At 49.0% G+C, this 22,038-nt stretch overlaps 1 protein-coding gene across 1 annotated transcript in view; it reads right to left on the reverse strand.

The window, feature by feature from the left end:
• MEGF8 (multiple EGF like domains 8) overlaps positions 1–22,038 on the reverse strand; it is a 223,616-nt gene that overhangs the window by 109,038 nt on the left and 92,540 nt on the right. Inside the window, 3 exon segments of the mRNA XM_030213349.1 lie at positions 9,225–9,439; positions 9,651–9,780; positions 9,964–10,186. Coding sequence (XP_030069209.1) covers positions 9,225–9,439; positions 9,651–9,780; positions 9,964–10,186 — 568 coding nt within the window.

The following is a 22,038-nucleotide window of genomic DNA, read 5'->3' on the forward strand; positions in this document are numbered from 1 at the left end:
CGAGATGGGCAGCAGAGTTTTGAACCGACTGGAGAGGGGAGAGGGGAGAGGTGACTAAGTGGGAGGCCAGCAAGAAGCAGATTGCAGTAGTCTAAACGAGAGGTGACAAGGGTGTGGATGAGGGTTTTGGTAGAGTGCTCGGAAAGAAAGGGGTGGATTTTACGGATGTTGTAAAGAAAGAAACGACAGGTCTTGGCAATCTGCTGGATATGAGCAGAGAAGGAGAGAGAAGAGTCAAAGATGACCCCAAGGTTTCGAGCTGAGGAGACAGGGAGAATGAGAGAGCCATCAACAGAAATAGAAAATGGGGGGAGCGGGGAGGTGGGTTTGGGGGGAAAATGAGAACCTCGGTTTTGGTCATATTTAATTTCAGGTGGCGTTGAGACATCCAGACAGCAATGTCAGACAAGCACGCTGAAACTTTGGTTTGGATGCAAGGTGAGATATCAGGGGTAGAAAGGTAGATTTGGGAGTCATCAGCATAGAGATGGTAGGAAAAGCCATGGGATGAGATTAATGAACCAAGGGAAGAAGTGTAGATAGAAAACAGGAGGGGACCAAGAACAGAACCCTGAGGTACGCCGACAGGCAGAGGGATAGAAGTAGAAGAGGATCCACCAGAGTGAACACTAAAGGTGCAGAGGGAGAGGTAGGAAGAGAACCAGGAAAGGACAGAGCCCTGGAATCCAAGTGAGGACAGGGTATCGAGAAGTATGCTGTGATCGACAGTGTCAAAAGCAGCGGAAAGATCAAGAAGAATGAGGATGGAATATTGACCTCTGGATTTAGCCAGTAATAGGTCATTGGAGGTTCAATGAAGAACTGAAAAAACTCAAAACACAAGTTAGAAAGTTAGAACGTGCGTGGAAAAAAAAGAAAGATGACCCCACACTTAACGCCTGAAAACAACTTCAAAGAAAATATAAATACACCATAAGACAAACTAAAAGATTATATTACAAAACTGAAATAGGACCAAACTACAAGGACACACGCAAACCCTTCCAACTTGTGAATAAACTACAAGACATCACGCCAGTTACAACCAACAGTAAAGATACACCAGGAGCAGACAATCTAATACTTCAATGAGAAAATCGTACAATTGCGACTAAAAATACCTGTTAGTACCATCGAATACGCCAAACTCCTTGACTGTCTAGATCCAGACCCCGGTATATACCCAGCAGATAGAACCTGGACCAACTTTGAGATATTATCGGAGGATCTCATCTCCCAAACGCTTAAAAGATTCACCAAATCACATTGCAAATTAGACATATGCCCAAACAACCTTATGACATCTGCCCCTCAAGCGAAGGCTACATACCTGTAGAAGGTATTCTCCGAGGACAGCAGGCTGATTGTTCTCACTGATGGGTGACATCCACGGCACCCCCTCCAATTGGAATCTTCACTAGCAAAGACATTTGCTAGCCCTCGCGCGCCCATGCGCACCACGCATGCGCGACTGCCTTCCCCCCCGAACCGGCTCGTGTTCGTCAGTCCCGTATGTAGCAAGACAAAGACAAGGGAAGACACAACTCCAAAGGGGAGGTGGGCGGGTTTGTGAGAACAATCAGCCTGCTGTCCTCTGAGAATACCTTCTACAGGTATGTAGCATTCGCTTTCTCCGAGGACAAGCAGACTGCTTGTTCTCACTGATGGGGTATCCCTAGCCCCCAGGCTCACTCAAAACAACAAACATGGTCAATTGGGCCTCGCAACGGCGAGGACATAACTGAGATTGACCTAACAACTTATCCAACTAACTGAGAGTGCAGCCTGGAACAGAATAAACATGGGCCTAGGGGGGTGGAGTTGGATTCTAAACCCCAAACAGATTCTGAAGCACCGACTGCCCGAACCGACTGTCGCGTCGGGTATCCTGCTGCAGGCAGTAATGAGATGTGAATGTGTGGACAGATGACCATGTCGCAGCCTTGCAGATCTCTTCAATAGTGGCTGACTTCAAGTGGGCCACTGACGCTGCCATGGCTCTAACATTGTGAGCCGTGACATGACCCTCAAGAGCCAGCCCAGCCTGGGAATAAGTGAAGGAAATGCAGTCTGCTAGCCAATTTGATAAGGTGCGTTTCCCCACAGCCACTCCCCTCCTGTTGGGATCAAAAGAAACAAACATTTGGGCGGACTGTCTGTTGGGCTGTGTCTGCTCCAGATAGAAGGCCAATGCTCTTTTGCAGTCCAATGTGTGCAGCTGACGTTCAGCAGGGCAGGAATGAGGACGGGGAAAGAATGTTGGCAAGACAATTGACTGGTTCAGATGGAACTCCAACACCACCTTCGGCAAGAACTTAGGGTGAGTGCGGAGGACTACTCTATTATGATGAAATTTGGTGTAAGGAGCATGGGCTACCAGGGCCTGAAGCTCACTGACTCTACGAGCTGAAGTTACTGCCACCAAGAAAATGACCTTCCAGGTCAAGTACTTCAGATGGCAGGAATTCAGTGGCTCAAAAGGAGGTTTCATCAGCTGGGTGAGAACGACATTGAGATCCCATAACACTGTAGGAGGTTTGATGGGGGGCTTTGACAAAAGCAAACCTCTCATAAAGCGAACAACTAAAGGCTGTCCCGAGATCGGCTTACCTTCCACACGGTAATGGTATGCACTGATTGCGCTAAGGTGAACCCTTACAGAGTTGGTCTTGAGACCAGACTCAGACAAGTGCAGAAGGTTGTCAAGCAGGGTCTATGTAGGACAAGAGCAAGGATCTAAGGCCTTGCTGTCACATCAGACGGCAAACCTCCTCCATAAAAAGAAGTAACTCCTCTTAGTGGAATCTTTCCTGGAAGCAAGCAAGACATGGGAGACACCCTCCGACAGACCCAAAGAGGCAAAGTCTACGCTCTCAACATCCAGGCCGTGAGAGCCAGAGACTGGAGGTTGGGATGCAGAAGTGCCCCTTCGTTCTGGGTGATGAGGGTCGGAAAACACTCCAATCTCCACGGTTCTTCGGAGGACAACTCCAGAAGAAGAGGGAACCAGATCTGACGCGGCCAAAAAGGAGCAATCAGAATCATGGTGCCTCAGTCTTGCTTGAGTTTCAACAAAGTCTTCCCCACCAGAGATATGGGAGGATAAGCATACAGCAGGCCTGCCCCCCAATTCAGGAGGAAGGCATCAGATGCCAGTCGGCCGTGGGCCTGAAGTCTGGAACAGAACTGAGGGACCTTGTGGTTGGCTCGAGATCTACCAAGGGGGTGCCCCACACTTGGAAGATCCAGCGCACTACTCTGGAGTTGAGTGACCACTCGTGAGGTTGCATAATCCTGCTCAACCTGTCGGCCAGACTGTTGTTTACACCTGCCAGATATGTGGCTTGGAGAAACATGCCGTAACGGCGAGCCCACAGCCACATGCTGACGGCTTCCTGACACAGGGGGCGAGATCCGGTGCCCCTCTGCTTGTTGATGTAATACATGGCAACCTGGTTGTCTGTCTGAATTTGGATAATTTGGTGGGACAGCCGATCTCTGAAAGCCTTCAGAGCGTTCCAGACCGCTCGTAACTCCAGGAGATTGATCTGTAGACCTTTTTCCTGGAGGGACCAGCTTCTCTGGGTGTGAAGCCCATCGACATGAGCTCCCCACCCCAGGAGAGACGCATCCGTAGTCAGCACTTTTTGCGGCTGAGGAATTTGGAAAGGGCGTCCCAGAGTCAAATTGGACCAAATCGTCCACCAGTGCAGGGATTCGAGAAAACTCGTGGACAGGTGGATCACGTCCTCTAGATCCCCAGCAGCCTGAAACCACTGGGAAGCTAGGGTCCATTGAGCAGATCGCATGCGAAGACGAGCCATGGGAGTCAAATGAACTGTGGAGGCCATGTAGCCAAGCAATCTCAACATCTGCCGAGCTGTGATCTGCTGGGACGCTCGCACCCGGGAGACGAGGGACAACAGATTGTTGGCCCTTGTCTCCGGAAGATAGGCACGAGCCGTCCGAGAATCCAGCAGAGCTCCTATGAATTTGAGTCTCTGTACTGGGAGAAGATGGGACTTTGGATAATTTATCACAAACCCCAGTAGCTCCAGGAGTCGAATAGTCATCTGCATGGACTGTAGAGTTCCTGCCTTGGATGTGTTCTTCACCAGCCAATCGTCGAGATAAGGGAACACGTGCACTCCAAGCCTGCGGAGCGCTGCTGCTACCACAGCCAGGCACTTCATGAACACCCTGGGCGCGGAGGCGAGCCCAAAGGGTAGCACGCAGTACTGGAAGTGACGTGTTCCTAGACGGAATCGGAGATACTGTCTGTGAGCTGGCAGTATCGGAATATGCGTGTAAGCATCCTTTAAGTCCAGACAGCATAACCAATCTTTTTCCTGAATCATGGGAAGAAGGGTGCCCAGGGAAAGCATCTTGAACTTTTCCTTGACCAGATATTTGTTCAGGGCCCTTAGGTCTAGGATGGGACGCATCCCCCCTGTTTTCTTTTCCACAAGGAAGTACCTGGAATAGAATCCCAGCCCCATCTTGCCCCGGTGGCAGGGGCTCGACCGCATTGGCGCTGAGAAGGGCGGAGAGTTCCTCTGCAAGTACCTGCTTGTGCTGGAAGCTGAAAGACTGAGCTCCCGGTGGGCAATTTGGAGGCATGGAGGGCAAATTGAGGGCGTATCCTTGCCGGACTATTTCAAGAACCCAACGGTCGGAGGTTATAAGAGGCCACCTTTGGTGAAAAACTTTCAACCTCCCCCCGACCGGCAGATCGTCCGGCACGGACACTTTGATATCAGCTATGCTCTGCTGGAGCCAGTCAAAAGCTCACCCCCTGCTTTTGCTGGGGAGCTTTGGGGCCTTGCTGAGGCGCACGCTGCTGACGAGAGCGAGCGCGCTGGGGCTTAGCCTGGGCCGTAGGCTGTCGAGAGGGAGGATTGTACCTACGCTTACCAGAAGAGTAGGGAACAGCCCTCCTTCCCCCATAAAAACGTCTACCTGATGAGGTAGATGTTGAAGGCTGCCGGCGGGAGAATTTGTCGAAAGCGTTATCCCGCTGGTGGAGCTGTTCTACCACCTGTTCGACTTTTTCCCCAAAAATGTTATCCGCTCGGCAAGGAGAGTCCACAATCCGCTGCTGGATCCTATTCTCCAGGTCGGAGGCATGCAGCCATGAGAGTCTGCGCATCACCACACCTTGAGCAGCGGCCCTGGACGCAACATCGAAGGTATCATATACCCCTCTGGCCAGGAATTTCCTACATGCCTTCAGCTGCCTGACCACCTCCTGAAACGGCTTGGCTTGCTCAGAAGGAAGCTTGTCCACCAAGTCCGCCAGCTGCCGCACATTGTTCCGCATATGAATGCTCGTGTAGAGCTGGTATGATTGAATCTTGGCCACGAGCATGGAAGAATGATAGGCCTTCCTCCCAAAGGAGTCTAAGGTTTTGGGGTCTTTGCCCGGGGGCGCCGAAGCATGCTCCCTAGAACTCTTAGCCTTCTTCAGGGCGAGATCCACCACACCAGAGTCATGAGGCAACTGAGTGCGCATCAGCTCTGGGTCTCCATGGATCCAACACTGGGATTCAATCTTCTTGGGAATGTGGGGATTAGTTAGTGGCTTGGTCCAGTTCGCCAGCAATGTCTTTTTTAGGACATGATGCATGGGTACTGTGGACGCTTCCTTAGGTGGAGGAGGATAGTACAAAAGCTCAAACATCTCAGCCCTTGGCTCAACCTCCGCGACCACCGGGAAGGAGATGGCCGTAGACATCTCCCGGACAAAGGCCGAGAAAGACACACTCTCGGGAGGAGAAAGCTGTCTTTCAGGGGAGGGAGTGGGATCAGGCCATCAGACTCCTCGTCAGAGAAATATCTGATGTCCTCCTCCGTGTCCCACGAGGCCTCACCATCGGTATCAGACACAAGTTCACGAACCTGTGTCTGAAGCCGCGCCCGTTCCGACTCCGTGGAAACACGGCCACGGTGGGAGCGTCGAGAGGTGGACTCCCTGGCCGACAGCGGCAAAGCTCCCTCCCCCGACGTCGTCGGGGAGTACACCTGGGAGGTAGCTGAAGCCGGTACCACTCACCCTGGGCAAAGGGCCAGCCGTCGCCTCACTCGACGGCACCGGTGGCGCAGGCACCCCCGGTACCGGAGGAGAAGGACGTAACAGCTCTTCCAGGATGCCTGGAAGAACGGCCCGGAGACTCTCGTGCAGAGCGGCTGTGGAGAAAGACTGAGAAGCCGGTCCAGGCGTCGAGGTCAGAATCTGTTCCGGGCGCGGAGGCGGGTACCGGGCTGTCCGGGGTACAGCGCACCGACACCTCCTGGATGGAGGGTGAGCGGTCCTCCCGGTGCCGATGCCTGCTGGGTGCCGACTCCCTCGACGACCCAGAGCTCCTGGTACCAAGTCGGGAAGGTGACCGGTGACGATGCTTCTTTGACTTCTTTGAGCGAAGCATATCACCGGAGCTCCCCGGTACCGATGAGGAGGACGTTGAATCCAGACGTCGCTTCCTCGGGGCCGGGTCCGAAGATGGTCGATCCCGGGGGGGGCTATACCGCAGGAGCCCTCAGGGCAGGAGGAGACCCACCCGAAGGCTCACCGCCACCAGCAGGGGAATGGACAGCCCTCACCTGCACTCCAGACGAAGCACCACCGTCCGATGACATCAGCACCAGCGGGGGTCCCGGTACCACCGACGCCGACGCACTCTTCCGAAGTCTCGGTACCGTCGATGCAGGAGGAATATGCCTCGATGCCGTCGACGCCGATGCACTCCCCGAAGACTTCGGTGCTGCCGACGCCGATGCACTCAACGAATCCTGAGATGCTGTTGCCGTCGAAGCGCCGGAGAACAGAACGTTCCACTGGGCTAATCTCGCTACCCGAGTCCTCTTCTGCAAAAGAGCACAAAGACTACAGGCCTGTGGGCGGTGCCCAGCCCCCAGACACTGAAGACACGAAGCGTGCCTATCAGTGAGCGAGATTATCCGGGCGCACTGGGTGTACTTCTTGAGGGCTAGCAAACGTCTTTGCTAGTGAAGATTCCGATTGGAGGGGGTGCCGTAGACGTCACCCATCAGTGAGAACAAGCAGCCTGCTTGTCCTCGGAGAAACAATTTATAACAGACCTAACGAATCACTTGAACTTTATGCTACAAAATGGACTCTTCCCGAAGGAGAAAGGAAACATTCTACTTACCCCCATACCCAAAGACGCAAAGAAAAGTGCCAGGGAACTAATCAACTACAGACCAGTAGTATCCATCCCCCTAATAACAAAACTAACGGAAGGGATGGTGACCAAACAACTCACAAATTATTTAAACAAATTCTCAATACTACACGACTCCCAGTCAGGATTTCGATCTAACCACAGTACTGAAACAGTACTAGTTACTCTCATGTCTAAATTCAAACAAACGATTGCAACTGGTAAGAACATGTTACTTCTACAATTTGACATGTCCAGCGTATTCGACATGGTTGATCATGGAATACTACTACATATCCTTGAGTACTTCGGAATTGGAGGTAACGTTCTCAACTGGTTCAAAGGGTTCCTAACCACAAGCTCATATCAAGTGATATCTAATTCGATCACATCAGCCACATGGACACCTGATTGCGGAGTTCCACAGGGATCCCCCCTCTCACCAACCTTATTCAACCTAATGATGATACCTTTGGCCAAACTACTATCAAACCAAAACCGTAACCCGTACATATACGCAGACAATGTTAACGATCTACATCCCATTTAAACAAGATTTAAAGGAAATTTCCAACGACATCAACCAAAGTCTCCATATCATGCATTCATGGGTGGATGCATTCCAGCTGAAACTCAACGCAGAAAAAACCCAATGCCTAATATTTACCTCTCAACATAACACGAACAAATTCACCACCATTAACACACCAAAACTGAATCTTCCAATTTCGGAGACCCTAAAAATTCTTAGACTTACCATTGACCGACACCTAACACTTGAAAGCCACGCGAAAAACACAACCAAAAAAATGTTCCACTCAATGTGGAAATTAAAAAGAGTAAGACTTTACTTCCCAAGGACCGTCTTCCGCAACCTGGTACAATCAATGGTACTCAGTCATTTAGACTACTGCAACGCACTCTACGCTGGCTGCAAAGAGCAAATAATCAAGAAACTTCAGACAGCCCAGAACACTGCAGCCAGACTCATATTCATTAAAACAAAATATGAAAGTGCCAAACCCCTATGAGAAAAGCTACATTGGCTCCCACTTAAAGAGCGCATCACGTTCAAAATATGTACTCTAGTTCACAAAATCATCCACGGTGATGCTCCAGCCTACATGACAGACCTGATAGACCTACCACCCAGGAATGCTAAAAAATCATCCCGCACATTCCTTAATCTTCACTTCCCCAACTGTAAAGGTCTAAAATACAAACTAATGCATGCGTCAACCTTTTCCTACTTGAGCACACAATTCTGGAACGCACTGCCGCGCAACTTAAAAACAATTTATGAACTAACTAACTTCCACAAACTACTGAAAACCCATCTCTTCAACAAGACATACCACAAAGATCAACACATGTGAACTCCTCCACATATATTCAGTACCGTCCTACAATGTTGCTTGTTATTGTACTATCATGTTTTATCATTATCATGTTACCCAAGATTCTTTTGCAATACTAATTGTCTCTTTCTTATATCTTTCCCCTATTCATGATGTATTGTAAGCCACATTGAGCCTGCAAAAAGGTGGGAAAATGTGGGATACAAATGCAATAAATAAATAAATAAACCACTTTTGAATTTGTAAAAAGAGGTGATATATAAATCTAAAAAACAGATTTAGTGCATTTATAAGCCACCTAGCAAAACAACTGATCACGATGGCTAGCAGTTGGAACATTCATAATAAGCAACAAAATGAAAACCATACCTCACCAACATGAGCACATAATAATCAAATGACCCATCAAAAATTGTGTTGTAGACCCCTCTCCCCCCCAAGTCACTGCTTGTAAAAAAAACAAAAGGCCAGGTAACATATTAGTGTTTACTATGTGGCACACAGTCCCAGAAGACTTATCTGGTTATAAACACCGTCTCTGGGTAATAGCCATAGCCTAAGGGGATTGCATCACCCTACTTATCCATTTCTCCTTCCCCTGCTGTGACACCTAAAGGTTCACGACCCCTCCCCCCTCCAGTTACATACTTCTCTCTCCACTGTGAATATCTGAAGACCCTCTTACCCGGTTACACACTCCTCTGCCACTCTGCACCATGCAGTTCCTGGGGCAGATCTCTATCTCACAGTTGGGCCCAGTGTAACGGTCCTTACACACACACAGCCCATTCTTGCACTCCTGGTTGCTTCCACAGCTCTGAAGGCACCGGTGCACCATGTATGTGGCATTGAAACCAGCCGCTTCAGTCGTGTTTGCTTCATAATACACCACAAGGAGGCCTGAGAGAGAAAATGGAATAGATTTTCAAAGCAGGAAGGATTTCCACCAAAAATCTAATGTCCACCCTCCACGATTGATGATTCATCCCAAGGACAGACTCCACTGCTGCAGTGGCCAGTAAGCTCACCAGCCCTTCATCCCAGAGGCAGGTATTACTCCCTATGTTCACTTACAAGCGACAGCTTGTCTAGTTGATTGAAGATCCATTACCTGAGGTAGCCTCCACTGTGCTGGGCTCCTTCCTACCGCTGAAGGCTCCAATGAGGCAGCTCCTATTAGACTGGATCACTCCACTGTTCAGGAACTCAGGCAGACCATCAAAGGCATACACATAACTTTTCTACAGATGAGTAAGAGAAAAAAGAAGGGCAGAACATGGAGAGAGACGTGTCAATCAAAGTCAGATGAAACATATACACAAATATACAAAGTTTGATCCTAGCCACCAATATAATCCAAAAACAGGACATGTGAACCACCAGAACACTGCAAGGTGAAAGCATACCCTCCTCACTGTACTTACCATGCTGGAGGAAGCAACATCTGGTGTAAGGGTCAGGCTGATCTTGGGGCAGTGTGTCTCTAAGTGACAAGGCTTCATGGTGTCTGAAGTGGACAACACCCATACACAATAAGACATACCAAAGCCAGGGCTTCCTCCAGCTTTCTGAGAGCCCAGAGCGGACGAGGAAATGTTGGTAAGAAATACTCGGCCGCCACACTCTCGGTAGCAGATCCCCTGGTTCCTAGAGGAAGTAGGAAAAACGATAATCTGAGAAAAAAATCTACTTAAGACCAAAGTCTAAACATTTCCCAAGTAATAATCAAAGTAAACAATGAAATATTAAATCTTATCTACTAATTTTATTTCCTTGAGACTCTCAGATCAGTCCAGACACGTGGATTTATGCTCTTCTACCAGTAGATGAAGACCAAAAACAACTGGTTTGAGGCATTACCCTATAGAGGATCATGGGCAGCCTTCACTGACTATTTCTGTATCAAAGCAGATCATCTCTAGTCTACACTTGTCACAGAACGCCTAGCACCTGCCTGGAGCTAACCCTGCGTCCACCTAGAGGGTCCCCAGCACCGCTTGGGCCCGCCTGTACCTGGGCACGTGCTCTATACTAGCACCTTCCTCCCACCGACTAGGTCCCACTTGCCTCTTGGTGAGTCTCCCACTCTCAAGTTGTTCCCCAGTGATATCCAGGCTACTGGAGCCACATTCTCAGGGGTACCACAGTCCCTGGAAAGAACCCACAGACCAACACACAAACCAACAGAATTCTTAGTCAATCCAGAACAACAGAGCCAATAAACTAACAGGTTTATTGTCACAGTGGAACAGTGAACACTTGAAAGCAACAGGTGAAAAAGTACAGCAAGCAATAACAGATAACTAAAACAAGGATCAACATTAAAACTATCTAACACTTGTTACTACCTGGGTAACTACTACTACTATTTAGCATTTCTATAGCGCTACAAGGTGTACGCAGCGCTTTCAGGAAATTAACTGCTCACAAGTCTTGAACAGGGTCTCGGGACACAGACGTTTCTCCTCTATTCTCCCTAACTGAGACTGGGGAAAATCCTGTACCTCCTGGCTAGATTTGAACTCCAGGGCCAATCAGAGCCCAGGGTACCAACTTTGAAAGTATCTGGCCAATGGTACTGCAGATTGCCTTTCCACAAGTCTTCTATCTCATTGCTGTCATGATGTGTGCAAAACTAACCTACTTGGAGAGGCAGCCCTCTAGAGAGCCTGCAAATCCGATATCTTTCTGTTCAGATGGCCACTATAAAGTCTTGAATGTGAAGTTCTTTAAGGAGCTCAGAAGGAGTCCTCACCAACACCTTTCAATACCAAATCCTATGGTGGCACCTATGAGAGGACTGAGTGGGAAAACAAAGCAGACTGCAAATCAGGATTTATGCCCTGTATAAGGTCTGAGACTTTATGGCACACTTTATATGATGATGTCTTACACCACACTGATAGGGGGCAAGGCATCTTCCATTCTTAATCCATCAGATTTTTCTTCAGCTTTCTATACAGTCAGAGGAGATTGGGCTTAATGATATAGCCTTGCTTGGATCTTTTTTTGCAAGAGGAAGCTATCAGGTAGTTTTTGGAGAGTTTTGCTCAAAGACTGCAAAGATGCTGTAGGAAGCCCCACAAGGGGCCATTCCTTAGGGTCCACACCAGACTAGTCTAGGTCCTGTGGGATGTGCCTGTCAATCAACGGATGGAGACAGAGACGGGCTTGTGGGCTCTGCCCTTTATGAACACTGTGAAGCCTAAGGTGTTCAGTACTTCTGTCTCCAGAAGATGGTAATGGGCAGACTGTGCAGCTCCTGAACAGGTCTCCAACAGGTCCTGAACCAGTCATAAGGCCAGACTTTAGTTGAGCAGGGGGTCTAGAACTATCTGGTGATACTCTGATTTACTTTAAAAAATGTACAAGTCTGGATAGAGCCACGGGAAAATCTCTGAGGAGTCTGAGATCCCTCCCCTTACCATACCCTCATAGCTTCCAGCAGTGCCTTATGTGGAGGAACACAGACATGGGAGACATTGGAAGAAGCACTGAGTGGCAAGTCCTTTCCATATTTTCCTCTCTTCTGTTTTGGGGAGTCATGAGGATTGTTTATCTGGTAGCTGCAGCTAGGGGAGCCTTGCAGGGTGCTGCCTGCACTGAGCTGATGTTTTCTTCCATTCTGGGAAGGCTACAGGACCATCCTAAATTTTAAGTGCAGCCAATGTACCTGAGGTGAGAGCAGGGGAGTGTTCTGCCTATAGCAGCACTTCCCCTCAGCAGCAGGACCAAGGAGGCAGCCCAGTTAAACAGAAGAGCTGTTTCAGGGCAGATTCAAGTCCAGCAAGATGCAGGTTGCTCAAAGTCACAGCGCTGGAGAGGACAATGTGAGAACAATTGCCATTTTACTACGAGACCCATCTGAAGCAGTGGCTGATTCAACAGACATTTGCAAGCAAATGAGTCAGTTTTTTCTACTGCAGTCGGTATTTCTTCCTTGCCTGGTGCTTTGAGTGAGTCTTCTCATTTATCTGCAAGGAATTATTTTTCCCCAGAATTCATGCTCATCCTGATAAAGCTTTTTTGTTAAAATCTTCTCAAGCAGAAACCTTGTCTCACCCTCCTGTGCTGGCTCAGGAACCAGTTCCTTTTCAACTATTAGATCTTGAAGCTTATCATTCTAGAATTTCTGGCTCCTTTTCTCAACTTCCTGGGTCTGGACAGTTGGAGGAAGGAGAGCTCCCAGCAAAAGATGGGGATGACCCCACAGTTGTCGATCATTTTTTAAAAAAATGACTTGTCAGACGCTATCACAAACACTGAAAGCTTTGGAGATTTCAGTCTCATAACCTCAACAGGCTCAAAAGACAGATAATCCCATTTGGTAGGAGCTGGGAAATCTTTCACATAGTTCCCAGTGCATGAAACCATTCACACCTTAATTTCAGTGGAGTGTGAATGTAGCAAAAGTCATGGCTAAGCTTTATCCCTTGATGCCAGATGATAAAGAGAAGTTTTAGCAGCCTAAAGAGGATGGTGAAATTAGGCCTTACCTGCTAATTTTCTTTCCTCTAGATCCTCCAGACCGTTCAAGACGCTTGGGTTATGCACTCCTACCAGCAGAGGGAGACTGAGAACACTAAAACGTCTTACACAAGTAGCCTGTGCAGACCTTCTACTAACCAGTAAAACAGTAACAAAGCAGAGGAACAAAACACCTCCACCTAAACAAAACCACTTAATACACACTCAGATCTCCTCCCCTTAAGATGGGGGAATTCAACTACAGATGGGCACAAACGGTACCACAAACTGCCCTTAGTAAAACTCCAGGACCCAAATCACAGGAGCTACTAGAAATATCAGCAACTGAAGTCTAAAGAAAATATCATCCTGAACTGTCCGATACACTGGGTGGGCTCTTGAATGGACTGGAGGATCTAGAGGAAAGAAAATTAGCAGGTAAGGGGGAGGAAGTGACGTCACCAGCTAAAATGGACGTCTGAGAGCGGAGCTCCCACTACCCCGCAAGAATTTTGCTAATAAAACCGAGCGAGCAGCTGCAAACGAAGCTCAGTGGGTCTGGATACCCTCCCCTTCAATTAGCAATCTTGCTAAAATGAGTCAGAAAACGACGGGGGTGGATCTAGCTCGCTTTGCCTACCCGAGCGGAGACGGCGCGCCAAGCTCCAAGATGGCGACGGCCCGCGGAGAGCAAGAGAAATGGGAGGAGAAGCACCAGCGCCGAGGCGAGGGATCGCCTGAGCGCCCCGTTTTGGAGGAGGCAGACGGAGAGATCGCTCCAGCGCTAAAAAACTGGCTGCAAGAAATCAGCTCAAACTTGAAAGCGCTACGAGCAGAAGTGGCCACGCTTGGAGCTGACCTTAGAGGTGAAATTCGGGAGCTGGGGGCGCGCCTGGAGGAAACAGAGAACCAGGTGGAAGGCCACAGTGAAGCCCTGGGTCAGATGGAACAACAATTTACAGACCTGCAGAAAGAGCAGCAGCAACTATGGTCCAAAGTTGAGGACTTAGAAAATAGAGGCCGACGGAACAACCTGCGTTTTCGTGGGCTGCCAGAGACGCCCATGTATCAAGACAGCATAGCGGTGATCCAAAAGATGGTGGCCGAGCTGATGGCAGCGAACAATACGGCTATTGAGGCAGAGGCAGTCCAGATAGAAAGGGCCCATAGAGCGCTGGGCCCGAGCCGCAATAACACATCAAAAGATATAATAGCCTGCTTCACGAGCTTTAAGTTCAAAGAACAAGTCCTAAAAGCAGCACGTCAAGTCTCAGATTTTAAATGGGACTCATATAGAATCGAAATTTACCAAGACGTGGCAGCAGCGACGTTAAAGAGAAGAAATGAACTGAAACCTTTTACAAGAAGGCTGCGTGACCTAAACATACAGTATAGATGGCGATATCCCTTTGCCTTGGCATTCTACAAGGATGGCAAGCTGCACCAAGTGAGGTCGCTAGAGGAGGCCAGACTGACCTGCCCGGAAATGGAAGTGGAAGCGGACTTGGCTGCTCCCAGCGGGGATAAGAGAAATGGAACGCAGTCTGCACCAACAAAATGGAAAAGAGTGGGAAAAGGCCCTCGGAGACTGCAGCGACAACAATCTGCTGCTAAAATCACATGAGACCGTGGGACGAGACGACCCAGAATCAATAGAAGGTGAAAAGCCGCTGGATGCCAGAGTAGCGGCTCGGGACCAAGACGAAAGACATGTTTAAGTACTATTAGTTTGCTCATGTTACGTTAATTGCTGTTTAAGGGGTATGCGGTAAATGATTGGTGAGTCACTTTCTCTTTACTTGGGTGCCTGTCGATATTGAGAGACACCCAACTTGCAGAGGGGGGGGGGGGGGGAAGGGTGGGAAGTGGGAGGGAGAGGGGAGAAGGGAGAGGAACGAAGACGACACAGTAAGAGAGGCGCATGGTGTGCATCAGGGTACAGATGAAGTGAAGAGGCGAGGAATGACAACTTGGGGTAATTATGGCTGATATAACATGGCTGTCATTAAATGTAAAGGGGCTAAACATACCCAGAAGACGACACAGTAAGAGAGGCGCATGGTGTGCATCAGGGTACAGATGAAGTGAAGAGGCGAGGAATGACAACTTGGGGTAATTATGGCTGATATAACATGGCTGTCATTAAATGTAAAGGGGCTAAACATACCCAGAAAGCGGCAATTGTTATTCAGGGAGCTTTGCCGCCTGCAGGTGGATGTGGCTTTAATCCAGGAAACCCACCTTAAGCCCAGATACGAGAGACTCTGCACGCATAGACAATACCCTCATATATATTTCGCTTCTTCCAATGCGAACACAAAAAGCAAAGGGGTTCTGGTAGCACTTAGTAATTCCAAGCCCTGGGTGGTGCGGAAAGTAATACGGGACAAAGATGGGCGATATCTGATTGTGAACCTGCAGCTAGCTGGAAAGGCTTACACGGTTTTAAACATTTATGGGCCCAATGCCAATCAGGAGCAATTTTTTCTAGAATTAGACCGACAAATCACACAACACATTGAGGGATCCTTATTAATAGGAGGAGACTTCAACATCACCTTGCACCCACATTTAGATAATTCCACAATGGGAGTCACATATGGCCAACAGGGTAGACGCCAATTTAGAGAGCTACTCACAAGGTGGCAGTTAATAGATTTGTGGCGTAGGGATAACCCCTCAACACGCAGCTATACATTTTTCTCCTCAGTACATCACAGCTTTTCCCGAATAGACATGTGGCTGGGAGACGTAACGATATCGAGTATGGGGGCCACATCCCAGATACTACCGCGTACATGGTCGGATCACTCCCCAGTGCTGCTGTGCCTTTCTAACGTGGGGGTGCCACGGAAAGAACGCATATGGTGCCTAGATGACACATTATTAATGAGCCCAGATAATCTACTCTCAATTGAACAATATATTAAAGAGTATCTCACTCATAATGACAATGGGGAGGTATCCCCGGCTACACTCTGGGAGGGGCTTAAGGCAGTGCTGCGAGGCCAGCTAATAGCGTTGCGCTCACATTGCTGGAAAAAGAGAGTTGCGGAGGAACAGAAATTGCGGGAGGAATTGCTGCGGGTGGAGGGGGAAGTGCAGCAGAGGGGTGCACAGCCTGGTTCAACATTGCTGAAACAGGCACAGGAGATAAGAAACCAGATCCTAGACCTGGAATTAGCAGACTTGTCGGTACAACTGCAGAGGGTGGGTCAAACACATTTTGAATTTGGTAATAAGCCCAGTCGGTTATTAGCATATAAATTAAAGCAAAGAGCTGCTAGAAATGGAGTAGGAAGTTTAATTGATGAACAGGGTGAGCTTCACTCAGATTTGGAATCAGTAAAGTCCATTTTTAGATCCTTTTATCAACAACTATACACTCCAGAGACGACCCCAAACCTAGAAAATATAGCGGAGTTTTTAGCGGGAGTTGAGCTGCCACTTCTGTCTGAGGATGCTCAGCAAATGCTATCAAAGCCCATCACGCTAGAGGAGGTCAAATGCACTATTAAAGCGCTGGCTCCCCACAAGGCGCCGGGCCCCGATGGATATACAAATCGATTTTATAAAATCTTTGGAGGGTTGTTGGCCCCCATTCTGGTGGGGGTCTTCAACTCTATAGATACAACCACGGGGTTGCCGCCGACTTGGGATCTTGCTACGATAACTGTGATCCCCAAAGCAGGCAAGGACCCACAGAAATGTGGTTCATACAGGCCTATCTCCCTACTAGGTGTGGACTACAAAATATTTACTAAAATACTGGCAACCAGATTACAAAAGTATCTTCCAAAATTGGTCCATGAAGATCAGGCTGGGTTTGTAGAAGGTCGACAGACTTTTGACAATGTCAGAAGAGCCATTTTTATGGTTCAGAATGCACAACTTCATAACAGCACCTTATGTATCTTATCCCTGGACGCCGAAAAAGCGTTTGACAGGGTGAGCTGGCCCTTTTTATTTGAAGTATTAAGGCAGGTAGGCATTGGAGGGCGGTTTGGGTCCTGGCTACATACAATATACAAATCCCCAAAGGCGGCTGTGCGGGTTAATGGCCATCTTTCTCAAACATTCCAGCTGTACAGGGGCACCAGGCAGGGCTGCGCGCTATCCCCGCTATTATTCGCCCTAGTAATGGAACCGTTGGCTATTCAAATTAGAGCCCAAAGAGAGATCAGGGGCCCAAGATGGGGAGGAATAGAGACCAAAGTTCTCATGTTTGCTGATGATATATTACTCACACTAGTGGAGCCCTTGGTCTCCTTCCCAAAAATAAATGAGATTATACAAAGATATGGGGAGGTGTCCGGGTTTAAAATCAATTTTGACAAATCTGAAGCATTGGAGGTGGGGATCCCTGGAGTACAGCTGACACAGCTCCAACAGCAATTTCAGTATAGGTGGGCGACCAAATACATTCGCTACCTAGGGGTCAATATTCCACGTAGAATAGAAGAAATTTTCAAATACAACTTCCCGGATAAGGTGCGAGATCTTTTTTTGGAGATGGAACGTTGGGAGGGCCTGACTCTGTCATGGATGGGAAGAATCAGTGCAATAAAAATGATAGTTCTCCCCAAACTTCTATATCTTTTCATGGCGCTGCCAATTGCTCTCCCAGAGGGCTTTCTGCGAAATTTGCAGAGGAAGGCATTTGCGTTCATCTGGAAGAAGAAACCTCCGAGAGTGCGGAGAGAGGTGTTATATCAATCGCGTAAACGGGGCGGGATGGGGGTCCCCTCTTTTAAGACATATTATCAGGCGGCGCACTTAAAAATATTAGCCGCATGGCAGCAGAATCCGGTAAAGATAGGCATTAAAATGGAACAGAGATGGGTAGATCCCACACCCTTGAGAGCGGTGCCGTGGCTGCCGGCACATCAATTAGATGAAATAATTAAGAGAAGCCCCCCCGTGCTGCGGTGGCCTCTTATGACCTGGAGAAAGATACGGAAACAGCACTTCCCAGAAAGGACATACTTTACACACATGTTCCTCAGATTCGCTCCACAATTTGGGCCGGGTCAATTAGACGGGGCATACTTAGAATGGGAAGAGCGAGGCTTGTGTGAACTGGGACAAATGTGGGAACAAGGGGTAGTGGCCTCATACACAGAATTATGCCAAGAGCATGGACTCTCCCCCCTGCAAGCTTTCCAATTCTACCAAGTTCGTGACTTTATAAAGAAGAGAGTGGCAGAAGAGCTTAGCCTAACGGAGACACTACTGGAACAAAGTCTGACAAAGGGGGGTAGTAAAGAGGGGATAACTAGAATCTATGGGGCCCTTCTATCTAGGGATAATCCGATAGAACATTACACTACAAAATGGGAGACAGCAATGGGTTCCACCTATGACCCCTCTCAATGGGCGCAGGCCTTTCGATCACTACTAAGGGTATCAATCTCTAGTGCCCTGATAGAAAACGGGCATAAGATGCTATATTGGTGGTACTACACCCCTCATCGGCTAGCCACAATGTATAAAAAGGGCTCTGGTAACTGTTGGAGGCAATGTGAGATAAAAGGGGATATGTTTCACGTGTGGTGGGCCTGTAGACATGCTCAAAAGTTTTGGACCGAGGTGGTGGGTTTCCTGTGTGAAGTGACGAATCAGATATATCCCATGGGGGTAGAAAGCTGTCTGCTTCACTTTAAACCTCCAGGGATTAAAAAAATTATGCACAGCTTTGCCACTCAGCTTTTTGTGGCAGGCAAATTGGTCATTGCCTCAGCTTGGAGGAAGCCCACGATTCCGGGGGTACACACAGTCCGGGAAAGATTGGATAGAATACAACTAATGTCAAAACTTACAGCCATGAGAAACGGTCGAATCATACATTACCATAAAATATGGGATCCATATATTAAATGGAAAGCAACTACTGCAATATAAGACTTGTTGCACACCCAATATGACAAGGGGTGGGAGGGTTTAAAAGGAGGGGGACATGGTTAATCTAAGCAGAGGTGTATAACAGTTCAGCTGATGTTTTTAGATGATGTTTGAAATTTCTATGCTGTTTTTTGAATCCATATATCTTCAGAACTAATATATAGTTGTGTACTGTGTTTCCAAATGTTAAAACTATAAATAAATATTTTTTAAAAAAAGAAAATTAGCAGGTAAGGTCTAATGTCACCTTCCTCAGCAATCCTCCAGACCGTTCAAAACGCTTGGGACGTACCAAAGCAGTAAACACATCTAAGGGTGGGACCTGCGAAGCCCAGAGGACAGGACTGCAGCTCCAAAACTGGCATCCTCCCTTGCCTGTTCATCCACTCTGTAATGTTTGACAAAAGAATGCAGGGAGGAGCACACCGCCACTCTACAAATGTCCACCGGTGGAACAAAACTACTCTCTGCCCAAGAAGGCGCCATCCCCCTATTGGAATGTGCCTTGAGCCACACCGGCACCGTATGGCCATGCAATATGTAAGCCGAAGAGATGGCATGCTTCAACCACCGAGCTATAGATGCCTTAGAAGCAGCCGCTCCCTTCTTGGGCCCCCCAAGAAGGACAAATAACCTGTCCGATGACCTGAATTCCTCCGACCTGCGCAAGTAAACCTTCAACACTCTGCACACATCCAATTTCACCAAACGACGCTGAGAAGCATCCCCCGTCCGGTCCCCCAAAACCACAACGAAATCACCTGATTGACATGAAAGGAGGATACCACCTTAGGCAAAAACGAAGGCACTGGACGCAGCAAAACCTTTTCCTTAGAAAACCACAGAAACGGAAGCCTACATGAAAGAAGAGCCTGGAGTTCCGAAATCCGGCTGTTCGTCAGGGAGAATTTCTCACGTCACTGGATCTCACGGAAGCGTATCTGCATGTGCCGATTCGAGAGGCTCATCAGCGTTTACTTCGTTTTGCTGTTTTAGGGAGGCACTTTCAGTTCTGTACTCTGCCTTTTGGTCTGGCTACCAAAAAGACCACCTTCATAGTAAGGTCTTTTATTGAACAAGACTCCAAGGGCTCAAAAGGAGAACCCGCCAAAGAGTCAAGAACGATATTAAGATCCCACTGAGGAACTACCGGCCACTGAGGAGGACGAAGCATCTTCACCCCCCTCAAAAAACGGACCACATCCGGGGAAGACGCAACCAACCTGCCCTGCACCTTACCCCGAAAACACGCCAAAGCAGCCAGCTGCACCTTCAAAGATGACAATGAAAGGCCCTTCTCAAAACCATCCTGCAAGAAATCTAAAAAGCACGACACAGAAGCTGTCGAAGGGACACACGCCCGGTCCCCACACCAATCTTCAAATATGCACCACACACGCACATAGGCCAAAGACATCGAACGTTTGCGAGACTGCAGCATCGTCTGAATCACCTGAGGGGAAAACCCTTTCCTTCTCAACCGTTCCCTCTCAAGGGCCACACAGTAAGAGAGAACCGAGCCGGATCCTGCATGAGAACTGGACCCTGACACAACAGCACCGAGCCCCCCAGCCACAGAGGCTCGCCTTCTAACAAGCGCATCAGATCCCCGAACCACCGCCGACGCGGCCAATTCGGAGCCACCAACAACACTGGACCCGCAAGACATTCTACCCTCTGTAGGACTCGACCTATCAAGGGCCACGGGGGAAACACGTACAGCAACACCCGCTGAGGCCACGGAAGGACCAACGCGTCGATCCCTTCCGCTCGCGGATCCCGACGCCGACTGAAATACTGAGGAACCTGAGCATTCTGTGCCAACGCCATGAGATCCACTACTGGCATTCCCCACTTTAGAACTATCTGGTCAAACACTAACCGGTGCAGAGACCATTCCCCGGGGTCCAACATGTGTCTGCTTAGAAAATCCGCGTTCACGTAGTCCACCCCAGCCACGTGTGCTGCCGAAATCTGCACTAGATGCCTTTCCGCCCAACTCATGAGCAGAGCCGTCTCGATTCCCAACCGCGGACTCTTTATACCGCCCTGTCAGACATGACTCTTACCGCCTTTCCGACCACACTTGAGCGAAACGCCAACAGAGCTAGCCGAATCGCCCTCGTCTCCAACCGGTTGATTGACCACTGAGCTTCCTCCGTCGACCACCGCCCCTGCGCAGACCGACCGAGACACTGAGCTCCCCAGCCCAGCAGACTGGCATCCATTACCAGAATCACCCACTGAGGAGGTTCCAACGGCATACCCTTTTTCAGATGGGCCGAGCACAGCCACCATTAGAGACTGCGCCGAGGAGCCCCCCTCACTGGCAACCGCAACTCCAAACTGTGTACCTGAGGACACCACCGGGACAACAGAGCCGCCTGAAGCTAACGCATATGCGCCCTGGCTCATGGTACTACCTCTATTGTCGCTGCCATGAGGCCCAGAACCCGAAGGTACATTCGAACCGTCGGACTCTGAATGGACATTAACAGCCGGACCTGCTGCTGAAGAGAGGCGATCTGAGAATCCGGCAGAAAAACACGGCCCACTGCCATGTCGAACCGCACTCCCAAGTACTCCAGACTCTGCGATGGGATCAACTGACTTTTGACTACATTCACTACCCATCCGAGCGATTCCAGAAGCGCGACCACCTGAGCCGTCGCCGCCACACTGTGAGCCCGAGACTGCGCCCGGATCAACCAGTCGTCCAGATACGGATGCACCAGAATTCCCTGCCTCCGCAAAGCCGCTGCTACCACCACCATTATCTTGGAGAAGGTGCGTGGACCCGTTGCCAGACCAAAAGGCAGAGCACAGAACTAAAAGTGCCTCCCTAAAACAGCAAAACGAAGTAAATGCTGATGAGCCTCTCGAATCGGCACATGCAGAAACGCTTCCGTGAGATCCAGTGACGTGAGAAATTCTCCCTGACGAACAGCCACTATAACCGAGCGCAGAGTCTCCATGCAGAAGGATGGCACCTTGAGCGCCCCATTGACCCTCTTGAGATCTAAAATGGATCGAAACTGGTCCTCCTTCTTCGGCACCACAAAGTAAATGGAATAACAACCCATTCCCTGCTCGTGCCGAGGAACAGGTACCACAGCTCCCAACTGGATTAA

The sequence above is a fragment of the Microcaecilia unicolor genome, chromosome 8 (assembly GCF_901765095.1).
Source record: "Microcaecilia unicolor chromosome 8, aMicUni1.1, whole genome shotgun sequence".
NCBI lineage: Eukaryota > Metazoa > Chordata > Amphibia > Gymnophiona > Siphonopidae > Microcaecilia > Microcaecilia unicolor.